Raw genomic sequence first — 25,679 nt, 5'->3', positions numbered from 1 at the left:
GCGAAGAGAATACCCACCATGAATAGGAGTGGAGTGCCAGTTGGGCACCAGCCTTCGCCACCCCTACCTGCTTCCTGTTCTATCAAGTTAGGAGAGGGGGAGGAGTCACAGCTGGGAGTTACCGCACCCATCTTATCTTCCTTACCATGATGGACTCCAGTATATGAGCTGAAATAAATAAATCCCTCAGTTTTTTTTTTGGTCAGGTTAATTGGTCATACCAATGAGAAAAATATCAACTCGTCCAAATATGCGTCATTTTAGTCAATGAAGAACAAGGGAAACTAGAGGGTTTTCCTGGAGTTTGTGACCCGACTATAAATCAGCGACCCCCTTAGGCAGGCTCAGACAACCTCTTCACAGGGGTCGCCTAAGTCTGTTGGAAAACACAGATTTTACATTATGATCATAACAGCAGCAAAATTAGTTATGAAGTAGGAACAGAAATGATTTTATGGCTGGGGGTCACCACAGCATGAGGAACTCTGTTAAAGGGTCACAGCGTTAGGAAGGTTGGGAACCACTGATATAAACTGTCTTCCCCAGGCTTGTGTTTGAAAAACACTTGGTCCCCAACTGGTGGAAACTTGAGACTATGGGGGGAACCAGGTCACTGGGGGCAAGCTCGTAGAAATCTGTTCTCCCTGGTACGCCCCTCCCTATCTCCTGCTTCCTGCATCCCCACTGTCATAGTTTGCCAAGCGTCCACAGGCTGGACCTCCTGAAATTCTAAAGCAAACCAAAGCTGTTCTCAGCTTAAGCTGCTTCTGCATTCGGTGATCTGTGAACTGTAGAAGAGCCTTTTAAATTGTAACTCTTCATTCAAGACCATCAGCCACTCTTTCTGCGTTTACGCTTCTTGGCATATGTCAGGCACAGAGAGACAATAAACGAAACAGGTACAGGCAAGTTCTTGCTATATTAGGGGTTTAGGGTCTTACTGAGTCATGCCTACAGATGACAAGACATGGTCTTGTTATATTGTGTGGGGGAAGCAACTAAATCTCTTTGAGATTTTTAGCCTTATCATGCTTGAAGTTACACCTTCTGAACTCTGATGACCCAAAGCATGCAAAGAACACTGGGAAGAGAAGGGTGTAAATCCTTTCCATTCCCATCGGTACCACAAAAGCGAGCTGTCTTTGTTTTACATAGTAACATTGTAAAATATTGTCCTTCCATTCCTGGCTGGGTTTAGCCTCAGGCTTTTTGCGCCTGCGCCTTGGCCCTCTAGGGGGATGACCAGGAAGCTGCAGACGCTGGCAGTCTCCTAGCAACCAGGTCGCCTGGGACTAGAATGAGCATTCCGGCTGGCAGACACAAGGAGACAACAGGCACTAAAGCAAGTAAGGCAGCTGTAGCCGGTAGGTGCCCCACACGGCATGGGGGGGCTTCCTGACCTACCCAGTTCCGTTCACACGGGGCTCACGCCCCCACACGCTGGGTCTCGCCTTTTCATTGGCGGCTGGATTCTTGTAGTGGAGTCTCTGTTCCCCTTACAGGAGGGCAGCCCCTGTCTTGGAGACCATGATTTCCTGGAGTGGAGCCCATTTCAGAGATGGCTGCCACCTTCCCAGCCTGGCCCCTTTCCTCCCCTTGTGGGCTGGTACCAGAGTCTGGCTTGTCATTAACTTCAGAACTGAGTCCTGCTCCTGCCACTAAATGTAATATGATCAGGACAATAAACACAATATATTTCAAGTTCTTGTCAGTCAGGCTCCTGGGTCTCAGTTAAACGACAATGCTGGCAGGGCAAGAAGGAAGCACTCATTACCTAATTTCTCAAACTGCACAGATAACACGCAGAAGGAATGATGTGTCAAGGGGAACCCGTAGCCTGAGACTATATCCCATTCCTAACCCCGAAGCCACACTGCCTATAGTTGTTCAAAGAGTGACTGTGTGGGTATTGGGTGCGGGGAGATTATAATAAATCATCCTTTAACCTTCATCCCTTCTTGGGAATATGTCCTAAGCATGTGAAAACATGTCTTTTACATGAAGGAGCAAGACGTGTTTGAAAAGCTTCTTTTTTTCGTCAAGTCCTAGCCAACATATGTTTCCTTACTTATAAATGTGAACGACTCTTTATTGAGTGGTTGAGTTAGATGCCAGTTAGGTACCAGTTAAACAGGGACATCGAAGGAGAGACCATCTTGGGTTTTGCTTGGTTGGCCTCTGTTTTCCTTGGACCTGTGACCAGTGTACTATCTATTAAGTATCCCAAGCAGTTCCTTCTGTCATTAAGGATGGAGATTTGCAGTTTGGGTTACTTACCTGAGCTGTGACCTTGAGACATCTCGTCAGCCTGTTTGCTTGTCTGTAAATTGAGGTGAGAGGATCCACCCATGTTTGTCTTCACAGGCAGTTTTGAGGCTGAGATGGCTGGCTTCTTTCTATGTTATGATAACAGTAATAACAACAGGCTTTTATTTATTTTTTCTCTTATTGGTGGTTTCTACAGAGCTTTGCTTTCAAAGCCCTTTGGCAGGCGTGAAAAGATGGCTCATGCCCGGATCTCCATGTACATGCCTCCCGACATCGACCCCACGAAGGCTGCCATTGCTTATGGCTGTCGGGCCTTGCCCAAGCTTAATGAAGAGCTGCGATCAGAGACTCTCCTGACAAGGCAGAAAGCCCTAGTGGCTCTGTGTGACCTCATGCACGATCCTGAGTATGTCTATGAGGCCATCAACATAGGTGAGAGCGTCATACCCCAGCCGGTCACAACTGGGGTTCTGGTGGGGCTCAGACATAGGATGGCATTAGTAGAAGAGTTGCTACTTATTAAGCCTGATTTCAGGCCAGCAGTACCTTAAGTGCAATGTTACCTGCAAGAGAGAGAGAGAGCATTCTCAGTCTTCAGATATGAAAATCAGTGTTCAGGAGAGCAGCGTGGGTCTAAGGTTGCCTATCCAATAAATTAAATAAGAGGGGCCGGAGAGATTGCTCAGAGATTGGGAGCACTTGCCAGTTTTCCGGAGGACCTGAGTTCAGATCCTAGCACCCACATCAGAGAGACCACAACTGCCTGCAACTCATCTGTACCGAGATCTGGCGCCTTGCTCTGGCATACATCGAGGCAGAATGTTGTATACATAATAAATAAATAAATAAATCTTTTTTTAAAAAGATGAGGAACTAATAAGAAAAATGAGGGTTTGAGGATTTAGCTCAGTGGCAGAGTGCTTACTCAGTTCTCAGTTCTGGGGGGGGGGCGCAAAATAACAAAAAGGACAAAAACAAAATAAAACTCCCAAGGTAACTAACTGGCACACACCTTTAATCCCAGCACTCGAGAGGTGAGTTGGAGGCCAGGAGCCTGGTCTATATGATGAGTTCTAGGACAGCAAGGACTACATAGCAAGACCCTGTCCCGAGGAAAAGAGAGAGAGACAGAGAGACAGAGAGAGAGAGAGACAGAGAGAGGGAGAGAGAGGAGGAGAGGAGAAAGGGAGGGAGGGAGGAAAAAGAGAGAGAAAGAGAGGGAGGGAGGGAGTAGGAGAGGAGAGGAGAAAGGAAGAGAGACAGAGAGAGAATGAATTATGAAGTGATTACATGAAATGGTCCCTGGTTATGAACTCCTGCTAACAGACGCTGTGCCACTGACTTGGCTTCCCCAAACCCAAAGTGCAGATGTGGTGCTTTCCTGTTGCTAAACACTGGGTCACGTGTTGATTTCTAGCCAACCTGTTGGACTGGCAGATGTTCAAAAGGTTTCCTGTGTCCACAGGCTGCCTGGAGAGCCTGAAGGCCCTGCTGATGGATGATGATAACCTGGTGCGGATAAAGACCACCGAGGTGCTGTACATCATGGCCACCCATAACATAGGCAGGTGGGCAGCTGCTAGTGGACACCAAGGTCCCAGTTAGAAGCTGTGCTATTGCCTCTGGGCAGACATCCCTTGCATGACTCTGAGCACTCTAACTTTTCTCTATTTCTTCTATTTGCTGATGACAATCCTCTCCGTAGGGCAGTTTGTCTTGTGACAGCCTGACAGAATTGTGTCCCAAACCCTTTTCTTGGCACTGGGGATCAAATCCAGCGCCTCATGCATGCTATGCAGGTGCCAGACCCTGGAGCTGTACCCTAGTTCTGTTCTAGACTAGTTTTTATGTTAGCTCCTTGTTCTGGCCTTCCCACGCTGTAGGTGGGAAGTTCAGACCCAACATCTGCAAAACCGTTGCCATCCCTGAGTTCTTTGTCTTTGATCCTCACAGGGAGTGTGGCTTCACCTTCCGTTATTAACACACACCCAGTCTGAATGGGTCTCAACTCTTGCTGTGACGCTGAGGACGAAGTATACAATGCCCGCAAATGGGTCCCTCCTACATCAGTTTTATTAGTTACTATTTCTCCTTGCTAGTTTGGTTAGAGACTGGGGTGGCGGTTGGGACAGGGTGCCTTCTCACAGTAGCTGAGCTCACCCCCTTGACTAGGGAGTACTAGTTGTACTTGGTATCAAAAGCAGAATTCTAGGTAGGGATATAGATCAGTGGCAGGGCACATGCCTGCCTTGTATAAGGTCCCTTGCTCCACTTCCAATACTCTCTAGTCCCCTGTGTACAGACCACTGTCATTGTATAGATGACCACAGAAAAAGAAAGCAGATCCAAGGACAAGCTGCCAACTGTCTCGGGCTTATTTAGTGTAAATACCGACATTCAGAAGGCTTCGTATCACATCTAAAGTGCCTCAGGTTGTTTTAGAAAAATTCAAAGTTACGCTGGGCTTTGATGTTATCCCTGCTTTCAGGCCCTTAGTGACCTTCCTGTACTTGCTCCAGCCAGATGCTGATCAGTGCGGTGGTGGGGTATGTCTAGGGGGTACACAGTACCAGCCTGGGCCCTCATTCGAGAAGGCACATCAATGCCGTGGTCAGAGCAGTGAGGTAGGGACACGGGCTCTGGCTTGCCAGTGGTGGGGTACCCTTTCCTGCTGTGCAACCTAGCCAAATCTCTTGATCCCACTTGCTCTGTCTGAGAAAACCTCAGGAGAGAGGATGGCCACTGTGCTCTGGAACTGGAGGCAGACTGGAACGCCACTTGATCCACCTGTGCTCCTGAGGTTGGGTTTCGATGTGACACTAGGAAGCTCCAGATACTGTTCGATCTGTTTTCTGTTTGGGGGAGGTTGTGGAGCCTTTTGGACGTGGAGCCTCGCTGTCCTGCTGTCCTGTCACAGCTGCTGCATGGATTCTCTGGGTCACAACCAAGCCTGGGTTCTGGCTGGAGTCGGCCTCTTCCTCTCCCTCTCAGTTTGGTGGGATATAAGCAAGTGTGCTATAAGCTTCTCCTACCACAGACATGGTCCTGCTGACATGCCTTCCCTGCCCTGAAACTCAGCCAGAACACATCTTAAAGCTGCCCCTCCCAAATGTGCTCAGTGTAGGATTCTCTACTTAGCTCCTTCCTTGCACATCACAGTAGATAAGGAAGGAAGGTCGTGCCAACCGAATGCTGTTGGTTTTTAAATTCCTCCCCCAAGTTCAGTGGTGATACTACCCACTCCCTCGCATGCTACACCCTTTCTTTTTCTCTCTCCTCCCTCTCTTCCTTTTTGTGAGGGTAGGCATTGAGCTTTATGGCTTTGCATATGCTAACTGAGTACTCTAGAACCGAGCTCCATCTCCAGCCCTCCATGGTGATGTTATAACTATGGCCAGCTGCTCGGCTCACCAAGTCTTAAGTGACTGCCCCAAACTTCCTGTGCTGAAACTCTTTCACCCCCACATCACTCAAGCAGTGACCAGGAGGAGGAACAAGGATGGCCTCCCAAGCATGGCATCTTGGCACCTCGAGTAGTTAATAAATGCAAAACCCTGGCGTGCAGGAAGCTCCCTGAGAATTCCAGTCCTTGTTCTTTGCTGGCACGCTGGCAAAGGAGCCATGTTCTCCCCCCTCCCCCATGTAATGTTTTTATTAATTATTTGGGAACTTCATGCAGTGCACCCCAATCACACACACTCCCCATTCTTCCCAGGCTCACCATCCCACCCTTGTGCCACCCCCATAAAACAACAAAAACAAACAAACAAACAAACACTAAGAACAATTTGTGTTGCCCATACACTCATTTGGAGCATGGTCAGGCTCCCAGGAGGAGTCACATTCTTTATAGTCAAATGACTTTCTTTAGTTTTTTCCCCCCCCTGGATGTTTTTGCCTTTACATTTTTTATTGTTACCAACAATTCATTTTACAAAACCATGAATTTCTTTTAATCTTTTGGTGCTGGGAACTCAACCCAGGGATTCACGCTCAGCACCTGCTTCACCAGTGAGTTCTATCCCCAGCTTCCCTCTCACCTTCCTCCTTCCCTTCTCTCCTTCCCTCCTTCTTGCTGTATCCTCTAGGCTAGCCCCGAACTCCGGGGTAACAAGTGATCCTCCTGTCGTAGCCCTCTGAGAATTGGGACCAAGAAGCATGGCAGCCCAGTCTGCATAGCATACCTGGTGTGGAAAGGATCACCGGGGAGGAACGGCAGAAACCCAGAAGCTCTGGAATGGGTGTGTCCTGTCGCCATTTTCTTTTTCCGGAACAGTGCAAATCGGTACAGTGCTCACCAGTGTCATGGCACCATAACCGGCCAGGCACGTTCTTTGTGCTGGTCGTTTATAGAAGAGCTTCACACATGACTTTAATCTACTCCTGAACCCACCCTGACAGATGTGGCCTCAGAAGAGTCCTTTGCAGATGCTGTCGGCTACTTCAAAGAAATAGGTCATAATCAAGAAATAAAAGAAACACTGTATTACCTTTAAATTGCCCATTTAACTAAAAACACAAATGACAAGACCTGTGTGAGATCCAGGGCTTTACTAGGATGTGGGTCCATCAGAGGGTGTTTCCTATGGACTTTTCTGGTTACAGCACCAGTTTGATTTGCAGTATGTTTCTCAGAAGCACACTAAGATCAAAAAAGGCACTTCTGAAATAATCTGCATACACAAAAAAACGTGCAATGGCTTACAGTCATCTCACTTGCTTTAAGAGAATCATTTGAGTTTTTACGTAGTATTCAAGTTTTCTTTCAAGAGGAAATAAAAGCAATTTTTTTTTACCTAATTGGCTTACCTAATAGTTAATGAACTTACGTGTAATTGTAACAAATGCAGAAGGCAGCCTGGGTCTGGAGGGAAGCAGCTGGCTGCCAACAAACTCGTAAGTCAGCTGGGAGAAGGCAAGAGAGGCAGGAAGGGCTGGGGACATCTGGGAGTGCCAGGCCTGTGAAATCTCTCCCTGGGAGCCAGAGTTGTAGAACGGTGGTGAGCTCAGCTCCACTGTGCAGGCAAGGTGGGTTCCAGGTTTCTGCTGCCTTGTGCCACTTCACAGTGGTGGCGCTGACGCTCAAAGCGGTGATAAAAATCCAGGCTTAGAGGGATCCCAAGACACTGCTCAAAAGCGGGAGGGCAGCTCCGCGATTCTTGTCACCCCACAAGCCACAGTGCTTTGTGTTTCTGACCTCCCAGGTCTCTAGAATATAGCGGATCTCTCTGGTCTTGGAGTCCAGCAGGGTCACTGACCTGATCTTAATCTGAGCCTCTTCAGAGATCATACTATAGAGCTATAGTAATAAAAACAGCATTGCACTGGCATAAGAACAGACATATTGGTCAGTGGGATAGAATGGAAGCCCCATGTGTAAGCACATATTCCTATGACCACCTGACTTTTGACAAAAAAGAAAAACAAGTCAAAATACACATTGAGAAAAGAGCATCTTCAGCAAAATGATGCTAGTCAAACTAAATAGCCATGTGTAGAAGAATGGAACTAGAGTATTATTTCATACCTAGCCACCTATCACAAAACTCCAAATGGATCAGGATTTCAATGTAAGTCTTGATACCCTGAATCTGATAGAAGAAAAAGTAGAGAATATACCTGAACTTGTTGGTACAGGAAAAGACTTTCTGATCAAGACACTCAGACCAATAATTAGTAAATGGGACCTCATGAAACTAGAAAGCTTCTATACGGCAAAGAAAGCAACCATTCTGAAGAAAACAGTCTACAGAATCGGAAAACCACTTACCAGCTGTACCAGTTATAGCCTGACTATACAAAGAACCCCACCCCCAAAGAAAAACTAAACTCCAAGGAAACAACCCAGTTAAAAATGAAGCATGAAACTAGGCAATCAAAGAGTTCTCATGGTTCTCATTCTCATGGAATTCCAGCACTTGGGAGGCAGAGGCAGGTGGATCTCTGTGAGTTCGAGGCCAGTCTGGTCTACAGACAGAGTTCCAAGACAGGCTCCAAAGCTACAAAGAGAAACCCCGTCTTAAAAAACCAAAAACAAACAAATAATCAAACAAACGAACAAAAGATGAAATATGAATAGCTCAGAAACATTTTCAAACATATTCAACATCCTCAACTATCATGGAAATGCATATTAAAATTACTTTGAGATTTCAACTTACTCCTGTCAGAAGGGCTAAGATTAAAAAAAAATGATGACAAACGCTAGCATGGATGTAAGGAAAGAAGACGTCTTCACAGTGAGTGGGAGCGCAAACTGGATGCAGCCACTATGGAAATCAGTGTGGCGGCTCCTCAGAAAGCTAGAAATAGATGTACCGCACAATCCAGCTAGACCCTGAGTCCTGCTGTAGAGATAATCCGTCACCTGCGTTCCATGCTGCTCTATGCACAATATCCAGGGAACAGAAACAATCCAGGCCCATAAACCGCTGAATGGATAATGAGGATGCAGCGATTTACACAACAGAACAGCATTCAGCTGTTAAGACAAATAAAATTGGGTTTGGAGAGATGGCCAGCGCTTAAGAGTACTTGTGCTCTTGCAGAGAACCTGGGTTTTTATTTCAGCACCCATATGATGGCTCCAGTTCCAGGTTTTTTACTCACATTCTTGGGCACATGTGATATACACACATACATGCAGGCAAAGCAACCATAACACATAAATAAATACTTTAAAAAAAAAACCTGAAATGGTCTTCTGACGTCGAAACCCATCTTCCCTTCTTTAGAACTGGCTTCTTAGAGCATGGCGTCATCATAGCCCTGTCGTTCCTGCTGAATGATCTCCAGACAGTCTGCAGGGAAAACCTACACCAGGCTTACAAGCATCTGGCGCAGCTGCCTGAAGGTAGGGTTGCATCACACATGGGATCTGGTAGATGACTGTCCGTGGTCTTTCCCTCTAGGTCAGTTTGTGCAGGGCTGCAGATCACAGTCCTTGGTACTCCCCCCATTAAAATGACCTTGGGGCAGGGCGTAGTGGTATGCAACCTGTACCCTTAGCTACTCCTCAGCGCTGAAGAGGACCAGCCTGGACTGCTGAGGAAGACTTTGCCTTATAACCATAGCAGCAGCAACAAAGTTACCTTTTTGTTAAAATATGACAAATGTATTCTACAAAGTTGGGAGTATAGCTCAGGAGTAGGATAAAGCCTGAGTCCCATCCATTTCTAAACACAAGAACCAGTGAATATTTGGTTAACTTGTAACAAACAAGCACAAAAAAAAGCCTGGTTGCCTGTTCCACAGCTCCAAGCCTTTCCACTGACTGCATTCTGGGTTCCCTTTCCTTAGGGTGACTCCTGCATTTTGTGAGGCCACATTCTGGGTTGTCTGGTATTTTTTATTCTGGGGACACTGGCATTGAACCCAGGCTTCACATGTGCCGATCAATAATCCATCATGGAGTTTACATTCCTAGTTTAGTTTATGACTCTAAGCTTTATGAAAATGAAGCTATCTAGTCTATACTGTTTTGGTTTTAGGTGTTTTTGTTTAGTGTTTTATTTTTGGATCATAAATGATTTTCGAAGGTTGGGATTTGCATTAAGTGAGTATACTCCTGGTTTCTCTGTTCCCGCTGAGGGACATCTGATTGTATCCACTTAAGGCACAGACACAGTCCAAGTACTCTCTGTATCTCTCCCCATATAGTACCCTTCCTCTTCGCCTTCCTCGACCACTAGCGATTTAGTGAATATAGCCCTACAACATGCACATAGATGTTTGCCACAGGTAGAGTATATAAAAATGTGTGTGTGTATAAAATGTTACTTTGTATATTTAAGTCTGAGTTAAGTGGGTCTTGCTGTATGTATCCCTTTGCAACTTAAAAACACCCCCAAGAAGTAATATTATAATTTTGAAATCATTGTGTATATGATGTACATCTCTTTCCACGCAGTATCACACATCACAGTTGTTGTTTGATGATGATGGTGTGTGTGTGTGTGTGTGTGTGTGATGTGTGTGGAGGGCAGAGGGCAACTTCTGAACTTTTGGGAGTTGGTTCTTGCCTTCCACCTTGTAGATAGAGGTAAGGTTTGGTTGGCTCCTTCCTGGTGTGGGATTAAAGGTGAGAGCCACCAAGCCCAGCTCTTGAATGTATTGTGACATGTTCCCATGCCCTGCATACTCCAGGCTAGCTGACCCACGAACTTCTGGGCACATCAGGTTCTGTCTTCTGTTTCTGCCCTAGGAATGTTGGGATTACGCATGCTTGCTTCTGCATCCATTTTTTTTTTAAAATATGGATTCCAGGGATAGAATTCAGGTCACCAGGACAGTGCGGCAAGTGCCTTTACCTGTGGAGTCACCTCACTGGCCCTAATATAATTTTGAAATGTACCCATGTTGTACTGAAGGGTCTTGGACTCTCACTGTACTCTTCTGCAATTTGAATATATATATTTTTTGTTTTGGTTTGATTTTTGAGACAGGGTTTCTCTGCATAACAGCCCTGACTGCTGTAGAACACTTTGTAGACCAGACTGGCCTCGAACTCACAGAGATTTTCCTGCCTCTGTCTCTCAAGTGCTGGGATTAAAGGTGTGTGCCACCATGCCCACCTCTTGAATGTATTGTGACATGTTCCCATGTTGACTGTTTCTGCTTCTGGGCCACCGAAAGAATGAGTAATGAGTGTCTCCACACAGACTTGCATCTCTCTTGTGCTCTATGGAGTCTGCTAGGGAAGGCGATGCTGGCCTCTGACGCATGCCTGCCTTCACCTTAGCAGAATACCAGACTGCTCCAGCCTCCCCTCCCCCAGCCAGTGGCATCCTTGTCAGTTAGCCCAATGGTGTGCCATGGTAGATCACCCTGTATGGTGTTGCCCATGGCTGTGACCAGTGAGAATGAACATCTCTCTGCTTGGCATGACCTCAGGCTCCTCTCTGCTCAGTGCCTCTAGGGAGCTGGGATCCATCCTGCCAATTAGTTCTTCCACTTCTTGTGAACCTGAAGGAGTTATCTTAGATCCCAAGTGTTTGCTGACTGCCTGCACTGACAATATCACTTTTCCTGGACTGGTTGGGTAGCATGATGGTTAATCCCCATTGCCGACTCAATGAGATCCAGAATCACCTAGAAGATGGGCTCTGGGCGTGAGTGTGAGGGACTATCTCGGGCATGTTATTTGGGGGTGGGAAGACCCACCCACTGTGTGTGGCATCATGCCCTGGACTGGGAGCCTAAATTAAAGGAGAAAGTGAACTGAACACATGTATTGGTCACTGTCTGCTTTCTGACTGGGAACGTGACACTGGCAACAGCCCCAAGCTCCTGCCGCTGCGACTTCCTTGTGATGGACTCTTCCTGGATCTGTGAGCCAGATAAACCGCTCCTTCCTTATACTGCGTCTGTCCAGAGCATTTTATCACAGCCATAGGAAAAGCAGCAGCAACAGGCGGCTTCGCGTTATCTGTTCATTTGTTGCCCCTGAAGGTTCTCCATGTGGAAGAGAGTCTCACCAGTCTTTCCTTGGTGCTTTCCCCCTGAGGAGCGGGGCACTGACCCCGAGCGCTTGAAGACATCCTGTCATGTTTCCTAGGAAGCAGGAGCCTTTGTTTTTCACTTTTAGATTATGAAGGTTGTATCCTGAATGGAGCTTCTAGAAAGAAGGTCTTCTTTCTAGACCTTACCAGTCAATACTGCCAGGGCTCTGAAATGGTGTCCTGGGTTCTCTCAGATGGCCCTGCCCATCTCCCTGTAGAACCCAAGCAACACAAAGAGCAGGGAGTCTATACCCAAATAATACGAGGAGTAGCGGGTCTTCTGTGTTGGCAAGCCCAGTGAACACAAGTCTCTCTAGAGATCCTGGTGCCAGCTCTTAGTCACAGACCTTGATGGGTGCTGGTCATTGTGGATGAGGCCTCCAGAAGGGAGGTCAGAGCAGCCTGGTGGAGGGGTTGGCACAGGGGCTGGGGTGGTGACTGGGACAACGGACAGAGGGAGGGAGGCAGTGTGGTAGATGCCTGGGGAGATGAATCTTGGGTTCACTCAGGTGTTGTGGCTTTTGGGTACACTGGTATGCTGGGCTGTATGTCACATGGTGTCCTAGCTGGGCTTCTGGATAGGGCATGGACTTCTACTTCGGCATCTCTCTCATCAGTATGTGACACAGGGCAGTAGTTGGGGGGAGCCTGTGTAGTTTGTCTGGGTGCTCAGCTAGCCTGCAGCGTATGTTATAGGGCTTCCTGTCCATGGCCACATTGGAAAAGGTTTTTCTTTTTTTAACCATGGCACCATTCCCACCTGTTGCTCCCATGGCACCACCAGTGCCTGGCCTCTAGAGTATCTTGTGTATAGCTAATATTGTTTAGAAGTATTTTCTCCTTCTTAATCCTTGGCACTACCGAGGTCTGCCTTGTTCCCAGAATAACCAGCAGGGGGTGCTCCAGGACTAGGGCCTGTCCCAGTGACTGGCTTCTCAGGTCCTAAGGGAAGACCTTATGAGAAGAGAAACCAAGACAGAAGAGATAAATGCCACAAAAGGGGCTGCCAGGCCGGGATCCACAGAAACTGGTGGCTTCGAATGCCCACCCAGGATCCTCTTTTGTTTCAGGCACTGGCTGGGTTCTGGGTGAGTTTGGCCTGGTCCTTTCTCACGCTACTCCTCCTCTTGAGCCTGGCTCACAGATGCTGGCCCCAAATCTAGAGGTGTTCGGTATAATTTGCTGTCTCTGGCTTTGGGTCAGGGCCTGGTGATGGATGCAGGTACCCTTTCCAAACAGAGGTACCCGCAGTCAGTGATGGAGTGATAGGGTGCAACCTCCATGTGTGGAAATCATTCCCTGGCTTTGGGCCATGTCTAGATTTCAGTGGGGGCAGTGGGCGCCACAGAAAGATGTCTGCGTGCGGTTTTGAACCTGGCAAGGCTAAAATGCCACAGGGAGCTCCCCTGGAGTCATACTGTCTGGGCTTGAGTGAGATCTGGGAAGCTATTTCCACCGGGAGCTAAACCTGCAGGGACCGGCTATTCCCCAAAGTGAAGGGCTGCTGGAGGAACGGTCCCTTCACTGGGATACCTCAGCCCCAGGCAGGCAACTCTTGTTCTTCTGCAGCATCTGCCTGTTTCCTGGGGGCCTATGAAGTACTCCAGGAAGCCCTCACTCCTCTTGCAGCTGACACCACACCCATGTCCTTAGCCTGACAGTCCAAGCTGTCCTGTCCCTGGCCTTAGCTAGGATAATGCCCGGCTACAAGGATCTATTTGGTTTCTGGGCTGCTGTCAGTGGTTTCTGGGTGTGTCCTCCTCTCCTTTCAACCCCGAAACCTCCAGCAGGATAGATCCTTTACCCGTCTTGTCCCTGTCAAGACTGACTAGGGTCCTGGAACTTACCTCAACAGCTCTCTTGGGCCAAGCAGCCTTTCACAGCTACCTCCATTAGGTTCTCACACTATCCCTTCGGATTCAAAACAGCCTATTAACAATACAATTACCGAAGGGACTAGGTCCCCTGGGACCACACTCTAGGCTGTGTTGGCTGGCACCTGGTACAGGAACTACCCCAGGCCTGAAGCTTCCTGTTAGGCTTCTGTGGATGAGATGAGTTTCCCAGAGTGCCATCCAGCCTCTGGTGGCTGCTCACCCTCATGGTGCAGTGCTGTCCTCCATCACGTCTGCCCCATGCCAGCTGGGCCCGCTCTCTGCCCATTTGTCTCAGATGTCTGCTTTTATCTAGGGCCTAGATCGACCTACAAGCCTTTGGGGGTATAGATTGGCCAAGTCATTTGCTATGCTGTTTCGTGGTGGTAATTTGTCCTGTTAGGGTCCCTACCTTGTGTGTGTGTGTGTGCATATAGGCATATGTGTGTGTATAACCATAGATAACCTTGGGTTTTAGTCCTCGGGAACTGTCCATCTTACTATGTTGAGACAGGTTATTTTACTGGGAGGTAGGCTAGGCTGGCGAGCAAGCACTGTGGGTATGTCTGTGTCTACCTCCCCAGTACTGGGGTTACAAACCCACACCATGATGCCCAGTTTTTCACAGCAACGCTGGGGGTTGAACTCTGATTCTCATGCCTGGGCAGCAAGCACCTGACCAGGTGAGCACCTTCCCATGCTGTTTCCTCGTTGGTCAATCAGAATCAACAATCTTAGCCTCTTAGAAATGGGATGCAGAGCACAGCTGTCGAGGGCAGCCAGCATCACCGCAACCATCAAGGATGCCCTGAGTCAGTGACCATGCAAGCTACTAAGGAAGGTCATAGTCCTGGACGGTGCTGTCTTGGGGGAAAGGCTGGACAATACCCGCAGAGGTGGGCCAGTTCCTTCAGTTATTCTTGCCATCAGCTTCTCACTAATTTTCTTTGTAAAACCTGTTGCCAATCTCCCTGCTAAGGCTGGCTATTGGTATTTACCTGGTAGGCCTCTCCTGGGCCCTTAGGGTCAGCTTGTGCCTCCAGGGGAAGAAGATGGGTCAGGCAGCACCTTGTGGAGGAATCAGTGGAACTTGCTATATTATACTGACCTGAATGAGTGGAATTTGCCTATACTGACCTGGAGTGGGTGAGCATGGGAAGGTAGGGACATGGGGAGGGATGAGACTTACAGACAGGCTGAGGTGGATTTAAGCTTGGCCCTGAAGGATGGAAATACTCAGGACTGTGAGGTGGGAGAGCAAGAGGGAAGGAAGGAAGAACTGTCACAGGTGAACTGTGGTGGGCGTCTAGAGAGGCCAGCGTGGAGCGCAGAACGGAGGTCTGTCTGGGGAGGATATGGTGGTTGATGTTGCTGGTGAGCCTGACAGGGTCTAGACTCTCCTAGGAGATAAGGCTCTGGGCAGGAGAGATTAGCTCAGTCACTGGATAAGTCTGTGAAGGATTATGTAGACTAGGTAAACAGAGGAGGGAAGGACCCACTTTGATTCAGGGTAGTGCCATGTCACACACTGGGTTCCAGACAGAACACAAAGGGGCAAATGGACACTCATATTCCTGACCATGGATGCAACATCATCAGCCGCTCTTACCGCTATGATTTCCCCGCCGTAACGGCCTAGAACCTCAAATTGTGAGCCAAAGTAAACCCCTCCTTCCTTAAGCTGCCTTTCTCGGTTATTTTAACCATAGTACTAACAATAGCAAACAGGACAAGTTACCCATACAGGAATTGGGAGGGATCATGAGAAAGTGCTCATGGGGCTCCAGAGGAAAGCCGTTTCCTGGGTCAGGCCTCCTCCACTCCCTGCACACACCAAGGGAGGCCGGATCTTTCTATATTCCCTTCAGCTGTGTATTTTTAGGTTAAAGATGCTCACAGTGAAATTAGTTTTCTGTTTCACAGTTGGTATTAAAAGAACAAAGTACGCCTCAATGACTTACAGTTGAACATTTTTTTTCCTTTCTTTTTCTTTTTTTCTTTTTGTTTTTTGAGACAGGGCTTCTCTGTGTAGCTTTGGAGCCTGTCCTGGAACTCTGTAGACCAGGCTGGCCTCAAACTCACTGAGATTCACCTGCCTCTGCTTCCCTAGTGCTGGGATTAAAGGTGTGCGCCACCACCGCCCGGCATTTTATCTCCTTAAACAACCCCCCCCCCCGCCGAGTTCTTGCCGTTGGTGACTTGGGGACAAGTGAAGAAGATTTCCACATAGGTAGGAGGGTAGGTGAACCAGAGACCCAGGTCTGTGTATCTGTGTCTGAGATGTTTGCGAGGATGCTGGCTGTCCTACACTCACTGTTCTGTCTGGAGTTCTCCCTGGAGGATGTGCAGGTACGTAGACGTGGAGAGGGAGTGGGAGAGACCCCAGTGGAAAGTGTCTCTAGCTGCTTTAGATGGCACCGAGTCATCTGCACACGAGCCACACACAGCACACAGGAACAAGGTCTGGCTCCATTCAGGGTATTTTATTTTCTTAAAGTAGACAATCTTTGACTTTTATATGCTCATCAGCTCTTCTCTACCACTGTACATCCCAACTCCTTGGCCACAATTCTATACATTGACTTTGAACTCATGGGTACCAAAGGGTTGAGAAAGATTTGGCAAGGGCTCTAGTGGTGCCATCCCCTTGGCAGCAGGGGTTTTGGATTTCTGCACAGCCAGAGCTCTTTTAGGACCAGTGCCCGTGGGCCCTGGGACTAGAAAGCCTGGAATGCATGGTACCAGCAGGGCTTCCTTCAGGCCACAACTCTGGCTGTGCCTTCACAGGAGTCTGAGCAGCTCCCAGCCTACCTCAGGCTTGGAGTATCTGGGGACCAGGGAGTAGCATCTCTTGCCTCCCCTTCCTTCATTTGGCAAAACCATAGATAATTTACACCTTAAATATCAAGACATTTAGCTATTGTTCATTCGCTCCTAGGTAAAGAACCTTCTGTAAATACATCACATTTATTTTTTTTCTTAAATAAAAACAAAGCAAAAACGGCACCAATTACAAGAGGACGCTGCAGAGGCTTATGTACACGTGTCCCATGAGGCTGGCGTTGGGGTGCCACTTGCCCCACAATTCTTTGGAGCCGAGGAGCAGAATCGCCCTATGACAACTTCTATACTCAGCAAGCCAGACACAAAAGGGACACCTGAAATAAAATGTGTTTTGAAAATCTGCATTTAAAAAAGAATATTTAATCACATCCGAAACTGTAGGTTTTTTTTTCTGTGAAACATAAAAATTTGGCCAAAAATAAAAATTAAAAAAAAAAAAACCAACAACAACAACAAAAAAAACCAAAGATGCCAGAGAAGAAAAACCAGGTTTCCTTTTATAAAACATGAGACCAGCAGAAGGGAAGCTGGAAACCCAGCTGGCCTAGTTTGAAAGAAACGATGCCACTCATTTTCCTGGGTTAATTTTTGCTGCATACATTTTAGCTGTTTAAAAAGAGCCACCAGTGGTCAGAGGTCCGATTCGTACAGTCACTTCTTTCCCCAGGTCCGAGGTACTGGACACACGTGGTGCAGAGTGGCTGAGCTGGGTGTGGCTAGCAGGGAAGGTACACAGTCCCTGCTCTGGGCCTCCCTTCTGGTCAGTGATAGTCCCCAGTCCAGAGCTCAGTTGATGAGCTGGCCTTCTTCCGGGCAAGAGGCACAGCTGGCCGGACCTGGTCCCAGCCCTGCAGCCTCTCCCCGCGGGCAGTCCAATGTGAACCCCCATGCAGAGTGGGGCCAACTCAGGAAGGCAGAGTGAAGGGGGCGAGATGGCCTTGGAACGAACTTGTGACAGCAGCTCGAGGAAACCTCGACACTTTGGGGAACTTTGCCATCTCCGGATGTGCGTGTGTGCGTGTCTGTGTGTCTACCTACCTAGCAATCTATCCAAATATATTTATGTTTGCGGAAACGTGGGGGCCAAGAAGGCAGAGGCTGGGGGTGGGGTGGGGACACATTCTTCAAGCCCCCTGTTTTCTGCCCCTGGGGTTGGGCCTCTCTAGCATGAGTTGGGGCATGGCACCCCGTGGGTTTCACCACAGGCAAGTGGGCTGTGCCTGGCTCCTCAGCAAAGGCCAATGTACTTGAGATTGTTCTGTATAATGACATCTGTCACCGCGTCAAAAACAAACTGGATGTTACTGGTGTCGGTGGCACAGGTGAAGTGGGAGTAGATTTCCTTGGTTTCCTTGTTGCGGTTTAGGTCCTCGAACTGACGCTGGATATAGACCGCAGCCTCCTCGTACGTGTTCTGACCCTTGTACTCTGGGAAACAGACACTGAGTGGGATGCGCCGAATCTTCTCCGCCAGGAGGTCCTTCTTGTTCAGGAAGAGGATGAGAGAGGTGTTGATAAACCAGTTGTTGTTGCAGATGGAGTCAAACAGGCGTAGGCTTTCTGCCATTCGGCTCTGGGGTTGTGAGGAGGCAAGTGCTGGCGTTAGTCTTGCAGTAAGCAGAGAGAGAACTCAGACCCACAGCCTCGCCGCCAGGAGGCGCTCCCGAGACTGCCTGCCTAGGGCTAGGTTCCTCCCCCCAGCATCATACTTCCGCCAGGAGTCCTCCCCCTCTTTAGTTCAAATCAGTCTTTATCCATCTCCCTTAGCAACAACTGACAGCCTACTTCCTCCTGAGTACCTAGGGGTTTCCTATCCCTTCCGGAAACCTCCTCTGGGCAATGATGCTCAAATGGCCTCCATCTGCGGCACGAGGGCCGTGGCAGTGCCCAATCGAGCCTCCTTGCACCCTAGGGATACAGGCCCTTCCATATTTATTCTGTCTGAGGACCCATTTCAAACAGGGCTAGCTCCCAGACCTCTCCACACCCACACTTAGAAGTTCAGGTCTTCCAAGGGGAGTTATTCCTTCAACGCAAGTCTGGGTTTCACGCAGTCCCCTGAAAACTTAATTCTGCCATGCGGCACCTGCGGAGGAGCAGTTTGTGCTTCTGTAAGCTGGAACAGTTGCGGTCACCGCCCCTTGCCCGTCTCCCTCACTGGCTTTATGGGCTCACATGCAGTGGGTGTCTGACCAGGCAGGCTTGCACATATATAGAGTGAGGGTGACATCCTGGGACAGAGCTGCGATCAAGTGACAGAGCACGGTCTCTGGTCCCTTTCATTGTTTGCTGTCCCTCCCGTCCCTCCCCCCGTTTTGAGAATATGTAATGTGCATAGTGACTTTGGGGCGTATGGGTTATGTCTGCCTCCCCAGGACATGGACACATCTTATTTCTAAAGTGAGTAACTGTCCATACCTGGAATCACTGCTGGTGGAAGCTGACTGTCCCTTTAAGATAAAGTGAACAAGCCAAACTCCTAGATATCAATTGAGGTACCAGTGAGTGAGAGAGCCTGGCACTGATAAGGTGCACACAAGGCATCAGCAGCATCCCCAGTGATTACGGTGACAACGATGGTGCTTCTGGGCCAAGGTGCTGCCTACTGATGGAGAAACTGAGGCAGGGAGAGGTAGGAGATGTGCTCCAAGTCCCTCACCAGGAGCTGTGGGCTTGCAGTCCTGTGCAAGGAAGTGGGCTGGGGGCAGAGTTTCAGGGCATCACACAGAAACCAGCTTTACAGACCCCGTGTTCTCCGAGGCAGAGGTTTTGGCAGTGCCTCTGCTGGAGGAAGCAGATGTGCAGAATGAGGAGGGCGTACAAAGGTACCTGTCATCATCCTGAGACTTGCCTACCTAGAAGACTATGTTTTGCAAATCCCTTGTTTGGTGTTGATATAATCAATACAGAAGAAACTCTGAAAAGTGAGCAATCCCAGGTTTTGGTATGGTCTAAACTGACCCTTCCCCTGAGAAACAGGAAGCAGGGTCCTAAGCCCTGCGACACACAAGAGAACCAGGCCTGGATGTGATGTTCACAAAGTGAGATCAGTGGGTGGTGGTCTAGGGATGTTACATCCCACTGGGAGAACAATTAGCTCTAATGGATTCCTGGAAAATGCAGCGTAAAGATGACTGTGGGGACGGAGCTGTCACTTCTCATAGAAATGATGTCATAATTGGGGCTTTTGCTTCTGACTCCAAATTCTGTATCAGATATGGCTATTAGCACATATTCTTCAGTTCATCGAGCAGGCTTGCTGAGCATGTCCCGAGTGCACGGGGCCATGACTCTCCTGCTAGTCGGAGGAAGTCTCAGAGTTGTGAGCCTTGATAGGAATTCTGGAATCCATCCACGGGCGACTAGGGGGCTTCTTTCGGCCTGTAAGGGGGATGGGAATCATAGAGTAGGGGGTTCCCTTAGCCCTGATGGGTCAACTGTGATGATGTAAGAAGTGGTTCTTGGAGCCAGGCCAGCCCAGGGGTGTTCAGAAAGTGGGATGTGGCTTAGAGGGGCAGGAGGACCAGGTAAAGGTGCTGTAATGATGACACACAATTGCTGGCCAGAGGTCAGTCCTCTTAGGACAGCGTCTGCTGGAAGAGCTCAGTTGCAGAGACCTTTAGGGGTAGCAGCAGGTAGGGCCCAAAGACCACCTCTGAGACTGCCCCAGCTTCTGTGTGCGCTTTCCACCCCAGCTGTCTGAACCACTTCCCCACTGGTGCTTCTCAGACTCTGGGGACCCTGCAGGACTAAGCCTTGCACCTGTGACTCAGGACATCATGGAACCCAGGCACCTGGCTCACAGGGTGGCAGGCGGCAGAAGGGTAGGACTAAGTGTCTAGGAAGCTCAGCATCTCCCTTTATCTCAGGCGCCTCTTGCTCTGCTGCGGGTTCAAGCTCAGGTTTCCTGGTGACCCCTCTATTTTTTGAGGACTACAGAGCCACACTGACCACCATTCAGCAGTCCCTTGGGAGATGATGTGCCTCCAATAACACTTGTCTCCACAGCCCCATCTGTTGGTACCTACCTGCCCAGTAGGGATCAGAAAAGCCTGCAGGGAAAAGAGCAGTGCATTGGGCCTGTGGGCCCATGGGGACATGGGGCTTCAGAGCAATGATGACACTTCCCAAGCTAGCCACTTCCTTCTGTCCTCCAGAGAGTCCCCGTGCTGGGTGTGTTGTCGGTATGTGAGCACCCAAGTTCTGTAACGTGGATGTGCGGAACTGCCCTGGGAGTCAATCAGGACGGTCGGTTAGAAAGCCCAGCATGGTCAGAGCAGCTCCAGCGCACGACCTCTCAGTGTGAGGGCTCGGCAAGTGGGACAGGTACCGCATCCTGCCTGAATCTGTCCCTAGACAAGAGGCTCTGGGACTGCCTGTTGCCCCGTGGCAGAGGTAGGACAAAAGAACAATCAGGACCCTGCCCAAATGAAGCTGACCAGAGGATCCAGTGGCCGGGGACAGGAGGAGGGTGTCTTACAACCTTGGGGGTGATGGTTGGAGCTCTGACATGGTGCTTACCAATGAGTCCAATGCCCTTAGGGCCAGTTTCACAGTGGTAGCCACACTCTTGGAGACGTGTGTGCACAGTGGCACCCTGCTGTCTCAAATCACCACCATCAGAAGAGCTATGCTATCCCAGGCTGTAACTGCAGAAGGCAGCCAGTGCAGGGGTGAGAGCGGGAGGGCTGAAGCTGGCCTTCGGCCTGGCCTCCCAGCTCCTTCACAGCAGCCTCTCATCCCCTCATAGTCTACTTTTCTTGTAGGGCGTCATCTCAGGCCCCCTCTTTTAGGAGGCCGCTGCCTTCCTTCCTAACCACATCTGGCTTGTGCCCTAGTCAGTCTGTGGAGTCTCTCTCCCGCCTGTTCTCTGTTTCCATCTGTTCGGCTTCATGGGTCATAGCTGCTTCCAGAGATAATATGGTGGGGACTTCTACTGTGCCCCTAGGCTGGTAGCCACGACTCCATTAGTCCAACACAACGTTTTCTTTTGATCCTGGAATCTGAGGAGCTGCAAGCAAGCAAGGCCACAGTTCACTTGCTGGGGTAGAAGTGGCTATGGGGAGCCTTTGCTTTCACACAGGGACCAAGCACTAGGGTGGTACTGACTTGCCAGAGCTTGGTTAAGAACCATAATATTCTCTCCTAGCAGGACACTCCCCTTACCTTTACCTCTCCAGGCACTAATGTGCAGCCAGGGTGGCCATGCTGTGGTCAGCTGTTGCCATGAGGCCAGTCAGGCCTTAGCCACTCAGCTCTCTGAAGGGCTCTTTCACGATGGAAACTGACATCCTCTAGGAGGCTGGGGTTCATCTGAACATTCGTTTATATAAATAACACAGAGCATATGATTCTGACAGAAGCCTGTGCAATGTGGGAATGTGGGAATCTTGCTGCTTGGTGGTGGGAACCAGTGATCTGTATCAAGTCATGTCAGCCACATTGAGGCTAGTAACAGTCCCCAGAGGGGTTGTAGCTGTACCTTGGGCATTTGTAACATTTTTAGATGGCTTTATATGTACTCAATGCCACATAACCTCTTTTACCCCAGGGTGGTGCTTCCCTGCACTAGGATTTCTTACACAGGGGTGGAAGAGAGCTTGTGGCATACTCCTAAGGACCTTCAAGCGTGTCAGCCTGAGAATCCAGGGGTCTTCTTCCCCAGGATAGCCTCCAGGGGCCGGCACCTATGGTAGCCAAACCAGGACTGGCTAGAATGATTCTTCAAGAAGGCCAGCCACCAGGGTGTTTGTGCCAGGTTAGCCATTTGGTTCCCTTTCTGCACATCTGGTGACACACAGTGGCAGATGTCCCTGGTTATGCATACAAAGTCTGGGGCTCATTTTTAACAGCCTCCTTCCGTAGCCTCTCTGGATCCTGACTGAGCTTCTAAGGGTAATATCTGGACCTTCATAATAGGCATTCTCCCACTCTGCTGCTACCTCTGAGTTAAAGTGTTCCCAGAACTCCCACTGGCCCACATGGGCCAGCCCTACCACTCAGGACACCACGCTGTCCCTTGTCACTCTGGGTAGGATGCTGGCTTGTCAGCGCCTCACACATGTGCTAAGAGGTTGAGCCCAGCAGCTCCCAACGAGTTTCTGTTTTGTTTTAAATCAAACACATGTACACACATAACCCAGAGTTCATGTGGGACCCAAGTCCTTCACCTACGTCAGAGGCTTTGGTTTTCCACTTGGCACATGCCCAGATGTGCCTGGCCAGACGCCTCACCACACAGGCCCCAGTGTGGGGCTTGCGGTGACCACTGTCTTCCTTCCACATGAAATAAGGAGCAGCTTTGCTCTCAGAATCATAAAATTCTTGTACCGGCTGGCTTTGTGTGTCAACTTGACACAAGCTAGAGCCATCAGAGGGAGCCTCAGTCGAGGAAATGCCTTCATGAGATCCAGCTGTAAGGCAATTTTTCAATTAGTGATCAATGGGGGAGGGCCCAGCCCATGGTGGTGTGGTGTCATCCCTGGGCTGGTGGTCTTGGGTTCTTTAAGAAAGCAGGCTGAGCAAGACAGAGGAAGCAAGCCAGAAAACAGCTCCCTTCCATGGCCTCTGCTTCAGCTCCTGCTTCCAGGTTCCTGCTCTGCCTAAGTTCCTGTTCTGACTGTCTCCAGTGATGGACTGTGATCTGGAAGTGTGAGCCAAATAAACCCTTTCCTTCCCAGCTTGCTTTCTGGTTATGGTGTTCCATCGTAGCAATAGAAACCCTAGCTAAGACAGTTTTCAAGATGAACAACCATGTTTTCTGCCAAGCCTCTGGACTTTAGTTTCCTCTTTGAATTGAAAAGATACCCAGCCCTTGGGAAGCGGTACTGCCAGTCTGAGGTCAGCCTGGACTACATAGCAAAACTCTGTCTAAAGAAAAATAAAAGACTTCAACCCCCAAAACCATGCACTGAAAAAGGTCTCAGTTAAAAGGCACAAAGTTGTTCGCATCCTCTGACCCAAGGAATAGCTCCTCGAATGGAGGTCCTACTAGCGCAGTTAAGGAAGGAGGTAGCTAGGCTTGATGCTCAGGTATGTCCCGTGGTCATTCCTCCAGGACCCACCCCCAGTCGGTACTAGAAGCAGTACCATTCTCTCTGGGACTCTGCATGTTTACCTACTCCAGTGTCTCAAATTCTCCCCACAAGACAGACATGGCCTTGGGTTTGGTTCTGTTGGACCTCTTGAGACCCCTCTACTAGGCCCGTTTGAGCCATTCTGGCTGCTGTGTGCTCCCCCACTCTGCGCGTGTTCAGTTTCTTCTCTCTTCTAGGGCCCACTTAGCCTCTAGCCTGTGCTGCGATCTCCAGAGGTGTCTTCCAGCTCCACATGGCTCTACCCAGGGTGCTTGGCCATGTCTGTCTTGTGGTTTCGGTGTGCAATGTCTCCACAGGCTCAGGTGTTTGAAACTTGGTCCCCAGCTAGTTGTGCTGTCTATTCGGAAGGCTGTCAAACCATATGAAATGGAGCCTCGGCGGAGGAAATGGATCACTAGGGGTGGGCCTCCCTCTACTTCCTCTTTATACTTTGCTTCCTGGGTGTGGATGCAGTGTGATCAACCAGCCGGAGCTCCTGGCACCACACCTTCCCTGCTTGCTGTCACATCTCCTCTGCCATGGCCCCACCGTTGTAGACTGTGTCCCTTGGGAACTCTAAGCCAAACCAAACCCTTCCTCCCATTGGTTGCTCTTATCAGAGTATTTTATTGTAGCCACAGGAAAAGAAACTGAGGAACTGCCAGCGTCTGTCATGCTCGTGATCAGAAGCCTCTGGTTTGGAAATGACCAGGTTAGATCTGAAACAGCTCACTGCTGTTGGGACCTGGGATCATTATAGGGACTGTCGCTAAGATCAGTCGCTGAGAAGCTTCTGTCGGGCATGACTCTGCTGGCTTCCTGGAGGAGAGGACCTGTATGTACATGTTAGGTAAGTGCTCTGAGCCACATTTCACTCGGTCTGCAGCAAGACTCTGAGTTCATCACTTCCTACGTTCCAGACCATAGTTCCTGCCTTAGGGAAATAGCGTACCCACCTTGGACCCTCAAGTGACCTGAATGGACCATCTTTCTGATAAGTGGTCCTGGGCTGGGCACTAAACCCTTCACCTTCACCTCTGAGACCTATCTCCAGGCCCCATGCTACCCCTTTAGTAGCCAGGCTTGCCAGCTGGGCCCTGCCCCAGGCCCTTGAGACTTTGCAGGGTGCCAGGGTCTCCTTTCACTGATAGACTAGACGGAGTCCAGTGCATTCAATTACTAGATGGTCTGAAGGCGTGTGGCTGCATTTCCTGTTTGGTAGCTGGCTGGCTCTGCCACTCTCTCCTGCTTTAGAGCCATGGGGGAGGTTACTATCCATGCTCTGGTGGCCTCAAGGAGCTTAGAAACCATGAGGAGCGAGGCGAGAGACACGGACGGAAAGTCAGCTGAAACCTAAGCAGGCATCATGGATTGCTTCCTGGCAGTAGGATGTGGCTGGGGAGACATCAGTCATCTGCCTAGGGACCAGATGCTTGGTTCTCCCCAGACAATGCCAACTACTGGCTGCTGGCTTCCCCATGCCATCCTGTCTTCTCAGTGAAGTGGCTCCCAGTGGGCAGAGCCTATATACTTACCCCAGTGCCCGAATGGGATGCCGACTAACCCTCCCAGAGACAGGGCGGCTGTGCCTCTGGCCCTGCTGCTCACAGGGAGGCTCCCGGGAAAACTGGGCACGCCAGCCACATTCGAGAGCATGGCAGCCCCTTGGGTCTTTCTCGGCACCGAACTGCTGGGAGGTGGTAACAACAGCTGTCACACAGGGCCAGCTGCCCCTCCCTCTGTGCAGTTTAGCACTCAGACGCTCAGTAGACGCATTGCTGTTTCCATGACAACTGGAGAGGACTCCTCCACCCTCCGTCTCACACAGCAATAAAGACCAAAGATGGGCAGAGGCTGCACATCTTAGCCCCATATATCCACTTAGGGATAATAGTAGAAGGTGGGCCTTGGGGAGTTGGGGGACCTGGTTCTCCCTTGATCTTTTTGAGGGACCTCTCCTGGCTTAATCTGGCCCAAGAAACAGGCCAGTAGGTCGTTAAGATGGAAGGTTCCTCTGGTGACGCACTCCTAACAAGAGTATCCATGGGTGGGGAGGCTTCCTAATGAGGAGGCTCACTCTCCATTCACATCAGAAAAGTGAGACAGGGTTCCAGGCC

General features: G+C 49.5%; 2 protein-coding genes across 2 annotated transcripts in view; one reads left to right on the top strand and one right to left on the bottom strand.

Moving 5' to 3' along the window:
• The first annotated feature begins 1,282 nt into the window (after positions 1–1,282).
• LOC130890412 (radial spoke head 14 homolog) lies at positions 1,283–9,959 on the top strand. Its single transcript, XM_057794335.1, has 5 exons — positions 1,283–1,346; positions 2,465–2,700; positions 3,734–3,836; positions 9,003–9,121; positions 9,928–9,959. The coding sequence occupies exons 2-5, from the start codon at positions 2,502–2,504 to the stop codon at positions 9,957–9,959; spliced, it is 453 nt and encodes a 150-aa protein (XP_057650318.1). The 5' UTR covers positions 1,283–1,346; positions 2,465–2,501.
• Positions 9,960–16,115: 6,156 nt separating this feature from the next.
• The window catches only part of Gnaz (G protein subunit alpha z), a 49,967-nt gene continuing 40,403 nt past the window's right edge, over positions 16,116–25,679 (bottom strand). Inside the window, exon 3 of the mRNA XM_057751409.1 lies at positions 16,116–18,059. Coding sequence (XP_057607392.1) covers positions 17,715–18,059 — 345 coding nt within the window. The 3' untranslated portion in view covers positions 16,116–17,714. The remainder of the gene's footprint in view (positions 18,060–25,679) is intronic.

This window comes from Chionomys nivalis, chromosome 19 (genome assembly GCF_950005125.1).
Source record: "Chionomys nivalis chromosome 19, mChiNiv1.1, whole genome shotgun sequence".
NCBI lineage: Eukaryota > Metazoa > Chordata > Mammalia > Rodentia > Cricetidae > Chionomys > Chionomys nivalis.
This window is presented reverse-complemented; position numbering and strand designations above follow the sequence as displayed.

What these genes read in the sequence shown, in the direction of transcription:
- LOC130890412 (XM_057794335.1), top strand. Translation starts at nt 2,502, where the DNA reads ATGGCTCATGCCCGGATCTCCATGTACATGCCTCCCGACATCGACCCC. An exon ending in CTATGAGGCCATCAACATAG is followed by an intron (nt 2,701 to 3,733) that starts GTGAGAGCGTCA and finishes CTGTGTCCACAG; the next exon opens with GCTGCCTGGAGAGCCTGAAG. An exon ending in GCCACCCATAACATAGGCAG is followed by an intron (nt 3,837 to 9,002) that starts GTGGGCAGCTGC and finishes TCCCTTCTTTAG; the next exon opens with AACTGGCTTCTTAGAGCATG.